This window comes from Rutilus rutilus (genome assembly GCF_951802725.1).
Source record: "Rutilus rutilus genome assembly, chromosome: 22".
Taxonomy (NCBI): domain Eukaryota; kingdom Metazoa; phylum Chordata; class Actinopteri; order Cypriniformes; family Leuciscidae; genus Rutilus; species Rutilus rutilus.
Window position 1 is genome coordinate 23,798,826 of NC_140227.1, and position 15,995 is coordinate 23,814,820.

A 15,995-nucleotide genomic window follows, 5' to 3' on the forward strand; every position below is an offset into this window, starting at 1 on the left:
TTTACTAAACTTACATATTAAGGTAAATAAACTCAACCTCACCCTAAATTAAATCTGTTCATCATATAAATCAATTGTATCTCTTTACAAGACTTGGATTAAGTCGCTTGGTTCATCTGGATTCATTTTACTATGCCTCTATGAACTTTTTGGATCTTTTACATTTTGGTTAGGAGGGACAGAAACCTCTCAGGTTTCATTATAAACATCTTAATTTGTGTTTCGAATATAAATCAAAGTTTTATGGGTTTGGAACGACATGATGTCAGAAATGTCCTTTTAGGGTAAACTATCCCTTTAAGATAACACAATAAGACAATTCCACTTAAGTCAATCAGTATATTGCATTGATTCAAAACACTTATGTGATTAAATGCATGCATTTAGCATTAATCACTTTATTCCAAACCTGTAAAGTAAATACTATAGCTTTTGCAAGTTACACTAATGAGGAAATGAGACAGTTGAAGAACTGGTTTCATCCTCACAATCGCTTTATCAACCAGGGTTTTGGCTCAAACATGCACACGCAATATGAGGTCACACATTTATATTAGTGACACAATGAAGAATGAATTAAAAGGAAGAGAAAGGGATGAACAGGAGAGGAAAATGGATACCTGTGATGCTGATAATGGTGGAGGGGATTGGCTTGTCTCTACCCTGCACTTTCCGGTACACATCCCTGCCTGATGAGCCCAAACACATTGACTGAACAGTGTTAGCACAGATGCTAACAGATTTACAGAGCTTTATCTATGATGGTGCACAACTAAATAAAGCTTTATAAAGCAGATTATGAAAATTTCAATTATCACTTGAGAGAACAGAGCAAATATGTACTGCCTCTTTGACAGATTCATTATAGTGTACGTAGTATATAAACCCAGCTACAAAAAGAAACGTCCCCTTTTCGGTATACTGTATTTTAAAGATAACTGTAAAATCCACATAAGCTTAACAAATCTGTATTGGAAAGGGTTTACACAATGTTTTCCATGCTTGTTCAATGAACCATAAACAATTATTGCACATGCACCTGTGGAACAGTCCTTAAGACGCTAACAGCTTACAGGTGGTAGACAATTTAAGTCTGTTACAATAACTTAACCCTCATCCTTCTCTCGCACTTTGTAACACATCTTTCCCTCGTGGGTCAAAATGACCCGAAGCCCTAAAATTATACTTATTTTTTTTCTTTTTTTTTTTTTTTTCATTTTGATAATATTTGTTCTATTTTTTTAAGCAATTCTTTTATTTATTTTTTATTTACCTTTAAATGACTAGATTTAATCAATATATAATAAATAAATTCCTCACACACACATTCCTCACATTCTTTCAACTTACATTCAAAATAACAATTTCATGCATAACCCTTTTAATTCAGCTCAAAATATCTTACATTGCTTTTGTCGACCTCTTCTGTAAAAAAAATTATAATATAACATGACCTTTGCTACTAGATGGCCTTATAGCTCTATTTGGAGAAAATGAGCTGTTCCGCTGTGTCCTAAAGTAATTTCTCTTCAGTATGCATTGAGATACACACATTATAACATTTTTTTTGCTAAAGTTATAACATTTTGAGTTTGAATTTTTAGCATTTTTAAGTTTTTCTATGTGTACTGAAGCATTCCTCGCATTCCATTCATTCCTAAGGGGGTCAAATTGACCCGCAAGGGAAAGATTTGTTACTTTTTTAAATTTCAACCACAAAACTTTTTGTGTGTATTTGTGGTTCAAGTGCAACAAAAGTCATAGGGTATTGGACCCCTCTGGTGAACATAAAAAAATGAGTTTTGGGTCAAAATGACCCGAGGGAAGGATGAGAGACCTTTCTAAACCCCGTTTAACTACAGTATGTGCGCCCTCAGACATGTTTGAGAACTTGCAAGTACCTTGGTGGAAGAGTGGAGTAACATTTCAGGCCCTGTTTACACCTGGTATTAAGATGCGTTTTGGTAGATCGGATCACAAAACGGGGTCTAAAACGTTTTGAGCTTGTCCACTTTCGACCACTTCCAGAGGTAGTCGAAAACGTATTAAACCGGATTGCTTTCGTAGTGTAAACGCTCATGTGGTCAAATGCGTTCAAACAGCCGCATAAGACCGCCAACCGTCCGCCTACTGACCTAATGCACAAACATTATGGGAAGCAAGCTAACCAGACTGGATTTAAACTTTGACGAAAAATTTACCAATCACAATGTTCTCTCACCATTCCTGATTTCATACAAATATTTAAACTATTTGATTGGGGAAAAAAGCTTTTGAATATGAGAGGACGTTTCAATTATATTTATAATTTTTTTACATTTTTAAAGTTACAAATAATTAATGTAATCTCAATGAATTTATGTCATAAAAGGTAAAAAAATGGTGAAATGGGTCATGAAGGCTACAATAGTTAAGATAATGAACGCTATGATGATATAATAATTATTAGAGAACTGCTGTTTAAAACTCTTTTAGATAGAGTATAACATGTCATGACACATCAACATGACGTCAACTTGCAATGTAAAACATCAACCACACCCTCGCCTGAATAGCAGTCATTAAATTCTTCTGACTATCATACAGTATATGTTAAGTTTAGGATGCACTGTTCTCTTGGTGATGAAATTTTCCAGTAACAGACACTCCTTGGACACAATAATCAAAGTGCAAATGGTGTTTTAAGAATCAATGTGAGTGCTATCACAGTTGAGCGAGTTTGACAAGACTGTTATGAAAGCAGACACGTCATCTTAAGGCAGACTATGCATTCTCATTAGGAACCAGCCCGTTTGCCTTAGGCAATAATGGCAATGTTGTTGCCCATCACACAATATCTTTTGTGAAACTTTTTGGCATGCAGCAAATGTGGCATTTCACAAGTAAAACAATTCCAGTGGGTTCAGAGCACTGCCACAGAAAAAAAATCGTAACTTTATAAATTAGTGATGTGTACACAACTTGAAAATGAGACCGTAATTATGTTTCAATTGAGTATATGAGTTAGTTTCAGAAAATGAAGTAAATATGTTTAGTTTTTATTAGAGACATGGACTGTGTTTGAAAACTTAAAAATATTATTAATTCCAAAAAAAAAGAATTGGTTATAAGAATAAAAATGTCTGATGGGGTGGTTAACAAAAGTAAATTATAAATGATTATTTACCAAATAAAATAACTTATCATTTATAATAATTGATTTATTCATAATCATTTTAAATTTGGATTCGCCAGAGAAATAAGCATTGTTGACATTATTATCGAACATAGCCGTAAAATATAAATTATTTATCAAATTTAACTTAATTGTTATTATTCTTTACAATTTATAATAATATTTTCTCATTATAAAATGTAAAGTAATTTAAATAAATATATATATAATTTTGCTCACTTACAAAGCAATTTCTCCAGAAAAATAATCATTGTAGTCCTTATTTTTGGATGCAGACAAAATATAAATTATTATAATTATTATTTATAATAATACTTTTTTAATTATAAAAATATAATTTATACTAAATTTATTTACAATATATTTTGGGCAATTCAAAAAAAAAATTTTTTTTTGAGAAATAAGCATTATAGTCATTACTTTCAGACACAGTCATGATGAACAAACTGAAATCTATTCTACTGGATAGTCTAGTCTCCTTGACTGGTCATGCGGGCTATTTCTGCTGTAAGGGTTACTTAACAGGAAAGAAAGCGAAGCAAATTAGACACTTAGTATCTGTCTCTGGTTCTATTTGAGCAAATGAGCCTATCAAGCGAACAACACACACTAAAATAGTAGTTTAAGCAGTGTGACAAACAAAGGCTCAAGCTCAACGTCCAGCAAACCAGTTTCCAAACACACCCAATGTTATATTTAGCTCTCAGCTCGGTGAAAAGTAAAATTGAATCTCTTACCATAAAGCTGCTTATCTATCGAAGAAAAGATTATCATAGAAAAAATTAAATCTATGACTGCGAATTCATTCGCTTGGTTAGCGAAGCAAGTTAGCTTATGTAAAGAGTTAGCTAAGCATTTCCAGTGATATATTACCATACCTGTTTTCACGAATCCACCTAAAATCATAAAAACACAGCAAAAATGAACTCACTCTTTGTTCATTTCATGTTTTAATTGTCTGTTTTTAGTAAAGATAGGAAATTATGTTGGTATTGGCCGAAATTAATGCATTAATAAGCTTTAGCATAATTTGATTATTTGGTGACCAGAATTGATAAAGACGGAGACAATGAGAAATGACTGAGTCCAAATATATCACAAAATATGGCATGCCCTTGCTGTAAAGTTAAAATGTTGCTTGACAAGCAACAAAACAGCATTAACCAGCATATAATTGGCATGGAAAACGATGCTGGTCTTTGCAGCATGGATAGGTAAAAAATGGTCTAAATTTGAACAAAGAGCTTATGCATAGTCATAAATAAACATTTTCATGATCATGTGATGAGATGAACATTTTTAAAGTGATTTACAGATATAAAGATTAGGGGGAAAAAAGAGACAGCTTACCACATTCATGCAGCAACATAGCTGATGTAGACAAATGAAAGAGAGACAGGACAAAAAAAGAAAAGTAAAAACGGAGATAGAGAAAGAACACAATGATTATGAATGAACCAACACAGTAACACAGACAGGGATAGTGTGCAATACAATTGTGTTGCTGAACTTTGTGAGAATGGGGCTTAGAGATTGTCTCTGAAATTGGACTGTGATTTCATCAAACGTTGATAAATGAGGGACTTTATGAATTTTGGACATCTAAATACTCCATAACCACCATTTAAAAGTATGGGATTGGTAAGATTTTTTAAATATGTTTGTAAAGAAGTCTCACCAAGGCTGCATTTATTCGTTTACCTATTTTAGTATATTTAAAAATCTGAATGATGAAAGCATGTTGAAAATGAATTTTCAGCATCATTACTCCAGTCTTCGGTGTCACATGATGGTGATTTGATGCTCAAGAAATATTTATTATTATTATTATCAATGTTGAAAACAGACGTGGAAACGTAGATTTTTTTGAAAGGATTCTTTGATACATATAAGAGGTTCAAAAGAACAGCATTTATTTGAAATAGAAATCTTAATAATGTTATTGTAATGATGTAAAGTATAATCTGCCAATTTTGATCAATTTAATGTGTCCTTGCTGAACAAAAATCATACTTTCAATTTAACATCAATTTAGTACGGAAGAGGATTAGGACCAAGCAATAATAAAAAATAATAAAACAATCTCGAGATTAAAGTCATTATAATGCGAGATTAAACTCGTTAAATTTCGAGAAAAAAAGTCGAAATACAATCTTGAGAATAAACTCATTAAATATCGAGAATAAAGTCGTTGTGTTTCGAGAAAAAAACTCGAAATGTAATTAGTTTATTCTCACGATTATTTCGATTTTTTTTCTCTAAATTTAACGAGTTTTTTTCTCGAAACACAACGACTTTATTCTCGAAATTTAATGAGTTTATTCTCAAGATTGTATTTCGAGTTTTTTTCTCGAAATTTAACGAGTTTTTTCTCGAAACACAACGACTTTATTCTCGAAATGTAATGAGTTTATTCTCAAGATTGTATTTCGACTTTTTTCTTGAAATTGAACGAGTTTTTTCTCGAAACACAACGACTTTATTCTCGAAATGTAATGAGTTTATTCTCAAGATTGTATTTCGACTTTTTTCTTGAAATTTAACGAGTTTTTTCTCGAAACACAACGACTTTATTCTCGAAATGTAATGAGTTTATTCTCAAGATTGTATTTCGACTTTTTTCTTGAAATTTAACGAGTTTTTTCTCGAAACACAACGACTTTATTCTCGAAATGTAATGAGTTTATTCTCAAGATTGTATTTCGACTTTTTTTCTCGAAATTTAACGAGTTTAATCTCGCATTATAATGACTTTAATCTCGAGATGGTTTTATTTTTTTATTATTGCTTGGCCCTAATCCTCTTCCGTAATTTAGTGTGACTGATTAAAATAATAGTAATAATAATGCAATAAATATTTCATGACCTGTTCATAAGTGTCATATTATGGACATTCCCTACCAATACAGCAATTCATAAAGTACTTTAATGTTTTAAAGTGACACTTCAACAGATTGACAAACAACTGATTGGATCGGGATGAATGAATGGAGATAAAACAAAAATATATTGAATCCTAATGTTATTGTCAGTCACAAAAAATACATGACATCTTAAATGATCTTCATTTGGGAGATTGTGATTAATAGATAAATAATTGAGCGTCTCACGTAATTAATTATCTTATATTTTTAGTTCAATTGACCGCCCTAAAACAAAGTAATATTAACAATATGAAATTTGAAAAATCAAGGAAAACCTAACATCATATTGCTGAATCGATATGGTTCTGTTAGTACAGAGGCCGTGAAATCTCACAGGCTCTGGAATTTGGCAGGAATCCCATGTATCGGCAGCACATTATGGTTTCAATTGACCTCGTCTCGTCCTGACCTGACGTAACAGTCCCGACAGCTTTTCTCTGAGAGAGCTCTTAACCTTTGGCCAGGAGGGAATATGGAGGATATATCCACTGAAACTGAGCGGTAAGCGGGAGGAAAACTGCATTACTGCAACAGTAGAATGAAAGTAGAGGATCAGCTTTGAAGGAGGAGCGGAGGAAGACAGAAGCCAGAATAAAAGGCAGCTGCAGAAAAAAGTAAAAAGTCTTGTTTCAATCGTTTCTTTGCTATCTTTCACCTGTCCATCCCCTCCTCCTCCATTCTGGTTCCTGCAGCTCTATGAAGAAGTTTGTATGCTTGTCATACTCCTCATGGTCAAGAATTTTAACCTTTATGGACTTCCTGTGGAGGGGGAACATAAAGTCACATTTGAGGAATGAAGCATGCTTGTGTGTTCACATTTGTGCCTCTAAACAAGAAGTTCATGAGCCAATCAAATCCCTGAATAATTATGACACAAGACTCTCCATTCCTATTTGATTCATCTAAGTTTGTCCAGCAGAGTTTATCTCCAACCCTAATCAAACACACACTTGAAAATCGCAAGCTGAAACGGGTTGGAAATAAACTCTGCAGGGCAGTGGGTCTCCAGAAGCAGGGTTGAAGACCTCTGATACACTTTATAGTGTACGTTAGGTTTAGAGAGGTTGCGGGTGGACCGTTTGCTCTGCTGGCTTTGTATATTAACACTTCCAGTTCAGCCCTGAAGATGGCAGCACACCGGGAAGTGGGACCAGGGGAAGACGACATCCCACCTTTTCTCTCACTCATTTCCACCATTTGTGGCTCTCCAATCTCCAGGAAGAAGTTCTTATTCTTTTCATACTCCTCGTCATCGATTATATTGATCTGAATAGTTTTGCTGAAAGAGAAAGAGAGAAAGAAAAAGAGCACAAGTTTGCAGACATGAGATAGAAGCATGCTGGAGAAATAACCAAAAGCAAAGAAAAGCAGAATGAAAGAATACGGACAAGCGACTATGTTGTAAGCAACATAAAACGTTAATAAAAAGTGAAAAACAAAGGAACAGTTCACTCAAAAAAATTAAAAATAAATTGTCATCATTAATATTTCTTTCTTTGTTTGAACACAACAGGAGCTGCTATGCAGGATATCGACACTGTTATTTCCCATGCAATGCAAATATATATATATATATGATCCAGGTGTGTGACCCTGGATCACAAAACCAGTCATAAGTAGCATGGGTATATTTGTGGCAATAGCCAATACATTGTGTGGGTCAAAATTATCGATATTTCTTTTATGCCAAAAATCATTAGGATATTAAGTAAATATCATGTTCCATGAAGATATTTTGTAAATTTCCTACCATAAATATATAAACCATTTCTTTTTGTGAGTGAATGCAGCACAATCGCGAACATTAATGGACAAATTTAAAGGCGATTTTCTCAATGTTTCGATTTTTTTTGCACCCTCAGATTCCAGAATTTCAAATAGTTGTATCTCGACCAAATATTATCAAATCCTAACAAACCATACATCAATGTAAAGCTTATTTATTCAGCTTTCAGATGGTGTATAAATCTTAAATTTAATAAACTGACTCATGTGACTGGTTTTGTGGTCCAGGGTCACATTTATATATATATATATATATATATATATATATATACATATACATATATAATAGCAATTTTTGGAGCTATTAGAAAAACAATGTATTCATTCCCTGTAGGAAATGGAAAAATCTGTGACATTTTGTACTCAGTCTGAATGAATTGTTTATCTGCACATGCTGTGCATGTTTATTATCTATCCAATGAGTGCTTTACATTCTCACAATCAAACAGAGCAGCATATATATCATCATATCATGTGAGAGTCAGAGGCAATGGAAATCATGTGAAAAATGATCTGCAATCACAGCTGTGTTTACTGCATGGTCTAAAAGCCCTTTAAGTGCTTCTGTCTGGTTTTGTGAATAATACAAAAACAGGCTATCCCTCAATCTCCAGTTGTCATAATTTTTTTTTAAATAGTATCAATTTACTAAGACCATTACACAAGTCATTGTAATAAACTGCAACAAAATGACAAAAATAATCTATAAAGTTCAAATCTCACCCTCTACACAAGTCAGCAATGTTAGACCAAGAACAACCCACTTCGATAGGAAGGGACTGTATGATGGACCAACACAATCTCATGGCAATTCGTAACTATTTTTAAGTTTGGGCGAATTGGTGGCTAATTCAAATTACGATCTTGTGTGTTTTCGTACAATTTGTTTACAAATTTTGGTGGTTAGGTTTAGGGATGTGGTTATAGACCTTATGTAGCCCCGCCCCTTTCCAACGCTCATTGTCTTTTGACTTCCGGTCTGTATTTTCACAGCGATTCTGCGTGTTTATTAATGAATGGCTCGTTTTAAAATCTTCCCGGTCGACTGAGAGTCATCTGCTTTAAACATCACAGTCCTCATGATAACTTTCGTTAACTTTACATGAAGTAAATCCACTTCAAAAGCGAATTACTCCTGGACAGCAACGCCATAGAAATATACAGAGCGACCGCAAAACCGGAAGTTAAAAGACAATATTCTAAAGATGGCGGCGCCCTTGTTTCTCTGGCGCATAAGGTCTATAGGGGAGGACCTTTCCTGCTTACTTTTTTCTAAAAATCATACATTTTCATCATCACATCATACATCACGTTTCACGTCCTACCAATTCATACGAAATCGTCACCTCATAAAATAGTTACGTTTTTCAGTGAGATTGGGTTTTATGGACATATTTATGATCTATTTCACAAGAAAAACACACACAAAAAAATGTATTTGTACAAAAAGTTTTTTACCGAAATTGTTCAAAGATCGCAACTGCCAGTTTTTAGACAGCTCTTGCTACATCGTCTCCTTGTCAAATTGTTGCGTTTTGCCGTTAGATTAGGTTGGATGGACATATTTATGATATATTTCACAAGCAAAACACATACTCACAAAAAACCCCCCAAAAAAACAATCAGCCAATCCGAACGCAACAGCAGTTTTCAGCCATCTCTTGCTATTTGTTTGTGCAATGTGCATCAGCTGATCGGCAAACAGCATGGGCATGTCATCAAGACAGAACACACAGAAAGCTAAAACACATCCCTTGAAATACTCTCTACCATCATCCAGACATGTGCTCAAAATAAACCCTTCCTCTTGACTGTTGGCATCTACAGTAAGCTCCGCTTGTCACAAAATCTTGAATTTTTCTGCCACCAGCACACAACAGAGAATTAAACAGCGTAGTGGGTGATTCTATGAAACGGGTGCCTTTTTCTGTGATGAGGTGATTTTTTTTAAGAACATCAAGATTATAAACATTGTACCCGCCAAATAATGTGTTGAAGTATTAACAAATTCTATCTCAAGCTAAATAAATATATTAGTTGGAATTTCATTATGTATTCAGAAAGGTGACACGGTTGATATAATAGTTTAAGAAATGGTCACAGTACTTCAAACTACATTTGATTTTTCTACAAACATTCACATTTCAATTATCAACTGTTTACTGTACAAAATCACAGGATCAAAGTTGACATTTAAAAATGTCACCTTAATGACAAACCTATTAACATAAGAAAAGTGATAATAGGGACACTTTAACTTGTCCTTGAAGAGTTTAGTTTGTATGGAGCCCCTAATGTGATATGGTGATGGGAAAAAAATCACCATATGTCAATCATTTTGCGTTCTCTCGCAAATGTTTTGAGTTCTTTGCAAGCGAATGCAAAGTTTCTCAGGGGAATGCAAAAGTTTTGGGTGAGAACACAAAAGCATTGATTTATTGTTTTCCTTCCATCTCATATTTTATTCCATTACCATGTCCCTTTAGGGACATTTTTGTCCAGCAGAGTCTGTGAAAGGGTGATGATGTCATTATGACGAGTTTTTAATAATTATTATTAGTTATGAATTTGTTAATTACATTAAAAGTCAAAAAGAAAAGTGGTTAAAACATGGGGACAAAACTTTTAGTTTTAATAATACATAGTTTAAAATCTAAATATATATGTACAGCTACTTATACCTTTTATAATTATACAAAATACTACCTTTAATTTCCATATATTTTGTTTTTAAAATACAAATATTTGTTAATAGAGCAAGACAATGGATGGGGACAAGCAAAAAAAAGAAAATCTAGAAAATCTTAGAAAATTGAATCTAAAATATAATCTAGAAAATGAATAGTTACAAGAAAAGCTGGCATTAGCTAAATCATTGTTTACAGATATTGAATGTGAAGAACACGAATGGCCCTCGTTTTGTATGTTTGAAAACCTAGCGAATCTAGAACACATTCAAGAATATTTAATTTTATAAGGCACATAATAATTATAATTTTGACTTTCCCCTCTCATGCTCTTAAGATTGTCCACCTGTCTTTCTGTGACTGCCTGTCTGTAATCTCAAACCACAGATTGATAAACTATGACAAGAACAAAAAGGAGACAAAAGCCTGGAAGAGTGCCATTGTCTGCGCACACATATTGTAGATTTATGTAATAGTGTAAGCTCCCTGTACACTCATGGTTTACACAGCCCAGCCCCAGTCATGCTGCACTGTGTTGTGTTACGGCTTGTTAAAAGGGAAGGCCTGTGCAACAATGCCAGACATCCTGTTTACATAATTTACTAAGCCCAAACACTTTCTTTCTCTCAGGGGCTGTTCACACAAAATGCAACTTAAGTTTAAAAAAAGTTGTAGAGATGGAACAACATGCTTTTAAAGGAATAATTTACCCCAAAATAAGTTATGTTAGAACACCCTCTGCCAGTATAGAAAACAACACAAGCAGTCTATCAACTTTTATGGGCCAATCCACAGCACACCATCCCCATGTTTGATGATATCCAGAGGCGCTTCATCTACAGCAGCAATGCTTACCAAATATGGAGAGTAAACTAATGTGAAGAGTGGTGGATTTTTCCCTCATACACAAATTATTCTTATTTCCAGCTCTGTCATTTGGACACACAACACCAAACAATGATTCTTGACTAAACGAGCAGAGAACAAAAATTGCAGGTTTAATAATAAAAATGGAATAAAAACAAGGAATGAATAATAAAAAAAATAAAAATAACTCACCCTCATGTGTTTTTTTCATTAGAAATGTTTCCTTGGCAAAAAATAATAATAATAGCAGTAAAACTGAAATAAAAATAAATTAGAAAAATAGAAAAAAGAAAAGAAAAAAAAAAGACAAATTTGTAACACTTTTTGTTGTTTTTTGGTCCCCATCCACTTTTATTGTATGCACTGTAACATTTTGTCCTTTTGTTTTCCACAGAAGAAAAAATACATGGTCATGCATGGTTGGAACAACACGAGGGTGAATAAATGATGACAAAATTGATGAAAAGTTCATTAAATATCTTATATTTGTAGCTGCTTATGCTGTTAACTTCTTGTTTTAATTGAGCTGTTATGTGCTTTTGAATCATACTGGTTTGGAGGCATACATTATATGATATGAGTAACAAATATGGCTTTAAATGCTAAAGTCATAATAAAGGCCTTTGGCCGTATAGCTGTTGCTTATATCAACAATGACCTTCGCTAGTGTGCAATACACATGAATGCTTCTATACAGTATTATGATGAAGATGTAGGGTTAACTTCAGCAACTGTGTGTGTGTCTGTGTTAATAATTCAAGCTTGAGTAAAAGAGAAGCCAGCATGGTTTTAAACCAGGAGGGCAAGGACAGAACTAACCTGCAGCATAGAGCGCCATTTGAAAATCACTGTGACACCAGCTTGCAAAAGCCAAAGACACATTTTTTGCAGGTTATAAACAGTGCCTGATGTTATTTGGTATCACCACAAATTGGTAAATAGATCTACAGGTCCTAATATAGCCTAATATAACACACAACATGCATATACATGACACAGCGTCCGTACATATGAAATGTATGTCAGTGCAGTAAAGCCATGAGATGGAAGTGATGAATAATCTACATGCAGGAAGCCAATTATATTTATTCCGATAACTAGGCATCAGCATGCCAGCTGAAGCATATGCATTGCTTATATTTACTCCAGTTATTCGGTCGAAAACAAACTCCAAACATGACAGCAGCGAGCCGCATAGATTATACAGAAAATCCAAGGTTAATGTATAGATATTCAAGGACAAATGCAGATTTATGTAATGATGAGATGCAGATTTATGAGTTTCTTTGTTTTTGTTAAACACAAAAGAAGATATTTTGAAAAATGTTAAAGGGCCCCATTGACTTCCATAGTATACACTCACCTAAAGGATTATTAGGAGGAACACCATACTAATACTGTGTTTGACCCCCTTTCACCTTCAGAACTGCCTTAATTCTATGTGGCATTGATTCAACAAGGTGCTGAAAGCATTCTTTAGAAATGTTGGCCCATATTGATAGGATAGCATCTTGCAGTTGATGGAGATTTGTGGGATGCACATCCAGGGCACGAAGCTCTCGTTCCACCACATCCCAAAGATGCTCTATTGGGTTGAGATCTGGTGACTGTGGGGGCCATTTTAGTACAGTGAACTCATTGTAATGTTCAAGAAACCAATTTGAAATGATTCGAGCTTTGTGACATGGTGCATTATCCTGCTGGAAGTAGCCATCAGAGGATGGGTACATGGTGGTCATAAAGGGATGGACATGGTCAGAAACAATGCTCAGGTAGGCCGTGGCATTTAAACGATGCCCAATTGGCACTAAGGGGCCTAAAGTGTGCCAAGAAAACATCCCCCACACCATTACACCACCACCACCAGCCTGCACAGTGGTAACAAGGCATGATGGATCCATGTTCTCATTCTGTTTACGCCAAATTCTGACTCTACCATCTGAATGTCTCAACAGAAATCGAGACTCATCAGACCAGGCAACATTTTTCCAGTCTTCAACTGTCCAATTTTGGTGAGCTCGTGCAAATTGTAGCCTCTTTTTCCTATTTGTAGTGGAGATGAGTGGTACCCGGTGGGGTCTTCTGCTGTTGTAGCCCATCCGCCTCAAGGTTGTGCGTGTTGTGGCTTCACAAATGCTTTGCTGCATACCTCGGTTGTAACGAGTGGTTATTTTAGTCAAAGTTGCTCTTCTATCAGCTTGAATCAGTCAGCCCATTCTCCTCTGACCTCTAGCATCAACAAGGCATTTTCGCCCACAGGACTGCCGCATACTGGATGTTTTTCCCTTTTCACACCATTCTTTGTAAACCCTAGAAATGGTTGTGCGTGAAAATCCCAGTAACTGAGCAGATTGTGAAATACTCAGACCGGCCCGTCTGGCACCAACAACCATGCCACGCTCAAAATTGCTTAAATCACCTTTCTTTCCCATTCTGACATTCAGTTTGGAGTTCAGGAGATTGTCTTGACCAGGACCACACCCCTAAATGCATTGAAGCAACTGCCATGTGATTGGTTGATTAGATAATTGCATTAATGAGAAATTGAACAGGTGTTCCTAATAATCCTTTAGGTGAGTGTATATATATATATATATATATATATATATATATTATTGCAAGCATTTTCATTACTTGAAATAAAATAAACACTAACTGAAATAAAATAAAATCATTTTATTTCAGCTATTTGACAAGGCAACATCTCATTTCGTTAGTTTAAGTTGGACTGCTAAAAAAGAAAATTGAAAAATCTAAGAATGCTGTTTCAAATATTTGAGTTAATAGCGTGTGCTTCACGCACTATGACGTAAGGACACAAAGAAGCTTCCTTATAGAAGAAACCATACAAATCTGAAATGATCAACTACGACCCTTCTCTTTAGTGCCCCTTCTCTCATCCGGTTTGTGACTGACCCATTTAAACCCAATTTAATGCCATTAAGGCTTTCTTCACTCAAAAAGCTAATCAGCGCCAGCGCTTTTCAAATCAGAAAGCCCCTGGCTCTTGACTGTGAGCTGGAATATTCATTAGCTGTTTTTCCCCAGTCCACGACTGAAGCCATGCTACGAAGACCCATAGCTTAGTAAGCCGATGTGATGTGTAAAGCCAGGACTCCTATGGGGCTCATGATGAACTCCTGCTGTGTATTGTTACCACAGCCAGGAACAGACTGTTACTTTCCCTTCCAAGATCTGTAATGGGATGGGATCCATTTTTCTGGCTGCATTGAAGTTTCTAGCTCTCTTTTCCCGTCGGTGATTACAACAGAATGCCATCTGATCAGCGTTCATACATAGGCTGAAAGAACTGATTGAAAAATGAATAATAATACTGTATTGAAAATAAAAATACAAAAATGTAAAAGATTAATAAATACTATAATAGTATATAAATAATACTAAAACAACACTGACACAAACACTGATAAAATGTATACTTTGCTTTGGATAACAGCGTCTGGAAGATGAATTAATGTGAATGTAATATTGTATTTGAATGTAATGTTTTTACTAATGTTTACTCATTGATAAAAACACAAAGAACAAAGATAAAACTCCAAAGTGCTAAAAAAAAAAAAAAAAACATCTATAATGCACAAAATATTGTACAATTTTAAAGGAACGATTATCATTATTGATATTACAATACAACATGACTTTCTCTTATCAGTGAAAAGAAGATCTTAGGCAGAATGTGCATAATTTGGGGGAATATGAACTACTTTTATGGTACATTTTATGCCAGTATAAACATTTACATATAGTAATTTAACAGATACTATCCAAAGTGACTTACAAATGAAGTAATTTATCATAATTGTGCATAAATCACAATCTACTTTCCTTGCATGGGAGCAGCTTGGACATTATGCTTAACACTCATTTGTATTTTGGTATTTCACGAAGAAAGAAAAATTAATGAAAAAGCTTCAGAACAAAATGAGGTTGAGTTAATGATGACAATGTCATTTAAGATGAAAATATAAACTACTCCTTTACAGATAAAATCATCTGCGCTTTCATGACAGACATTCTGCTCAAGGCTATTTGATCAGCTGTTACACGCAACTAAAGATTGAGATTAGAGATTAGAGTGTTCTTTGCAACACAAGATAAGCTTACAACACCTGGGACAAGCCATACACACTCGAATACACACATACTAAAATGTACTACACCCTTGATATACAGCCCATTTATCCCAATAAAAGTATATAAGATATTGGACAACATTCAGCAAGTATTAGCTATACAGAAAACACAACGCATCCACTAACATTCAAAATATAAATTTTAAATTTAATGCCCTCTTTCTCATCAAAGCAACAGAAATAGATCATTTTCTGACATCGACTGTCTGTTCTTCTTCCCGGGGCAACTAGAGACGGAGATTCAGGCCCATGGGAGCAGCTGAGTTTGGGTCAGTTTCCCTTGGCAAAATAACTATTTGCTGAATACATATTCTCCTTAAAACTGCAGTGAACCAAAGACAGTCTCAAAATCACTGTTTGAAATCGCTGGTGTTCCTGACGTCACAAACTACCTTGTAACCAA

The 15,995-nt window shown here is 34.6% G+C and overlaps 1 protein-coding gene across 8 annotated transcripts in view; it reads right to left on the reverse strand.

Annotated features, from left to right (window-relative positions):
* The window catches only part of slc8a1a (solute carrier family 8 member 1a), a 51,263-nt gene that overhangs the window by 11,560 nt on the left and 23,708 nt on the right, over positions 1–15,995 (reverse strand). For 2 of the 8 annotated variants that reach the window (XM_084394886.1, XM_084394885.1), the window contains exons 3-7: positions 7,272–7,378; positions 4,526–4,546; positions 4,054–4,071; positions 3,913–3,927; positions 621–689 (exon numbers count right to left, since the gene is read on the reverse strand). In XM_084394886.1, the coding sequence (XP_084251012.1) occupies positions 621–689; positions 3,913–3,927; positions 4,054–4,071; positions 4,526–4,546; positions 7,272–7,378 (230 nt within the window). Of the gene's footprint in view, positions 1–620; positions 690–3,912; positions 3,928–4,053; positions 4,072–4,525; positions 4,547–6,754; positions 6,859–7,271; positions 7,379–15,995 lie in introns of all 8 variants that reach the window. The other 6 variants (XM_084394888.1, XM_084394887.1, XM_084394890.1 and 3 more) reach the window with 6 other exon arrangements.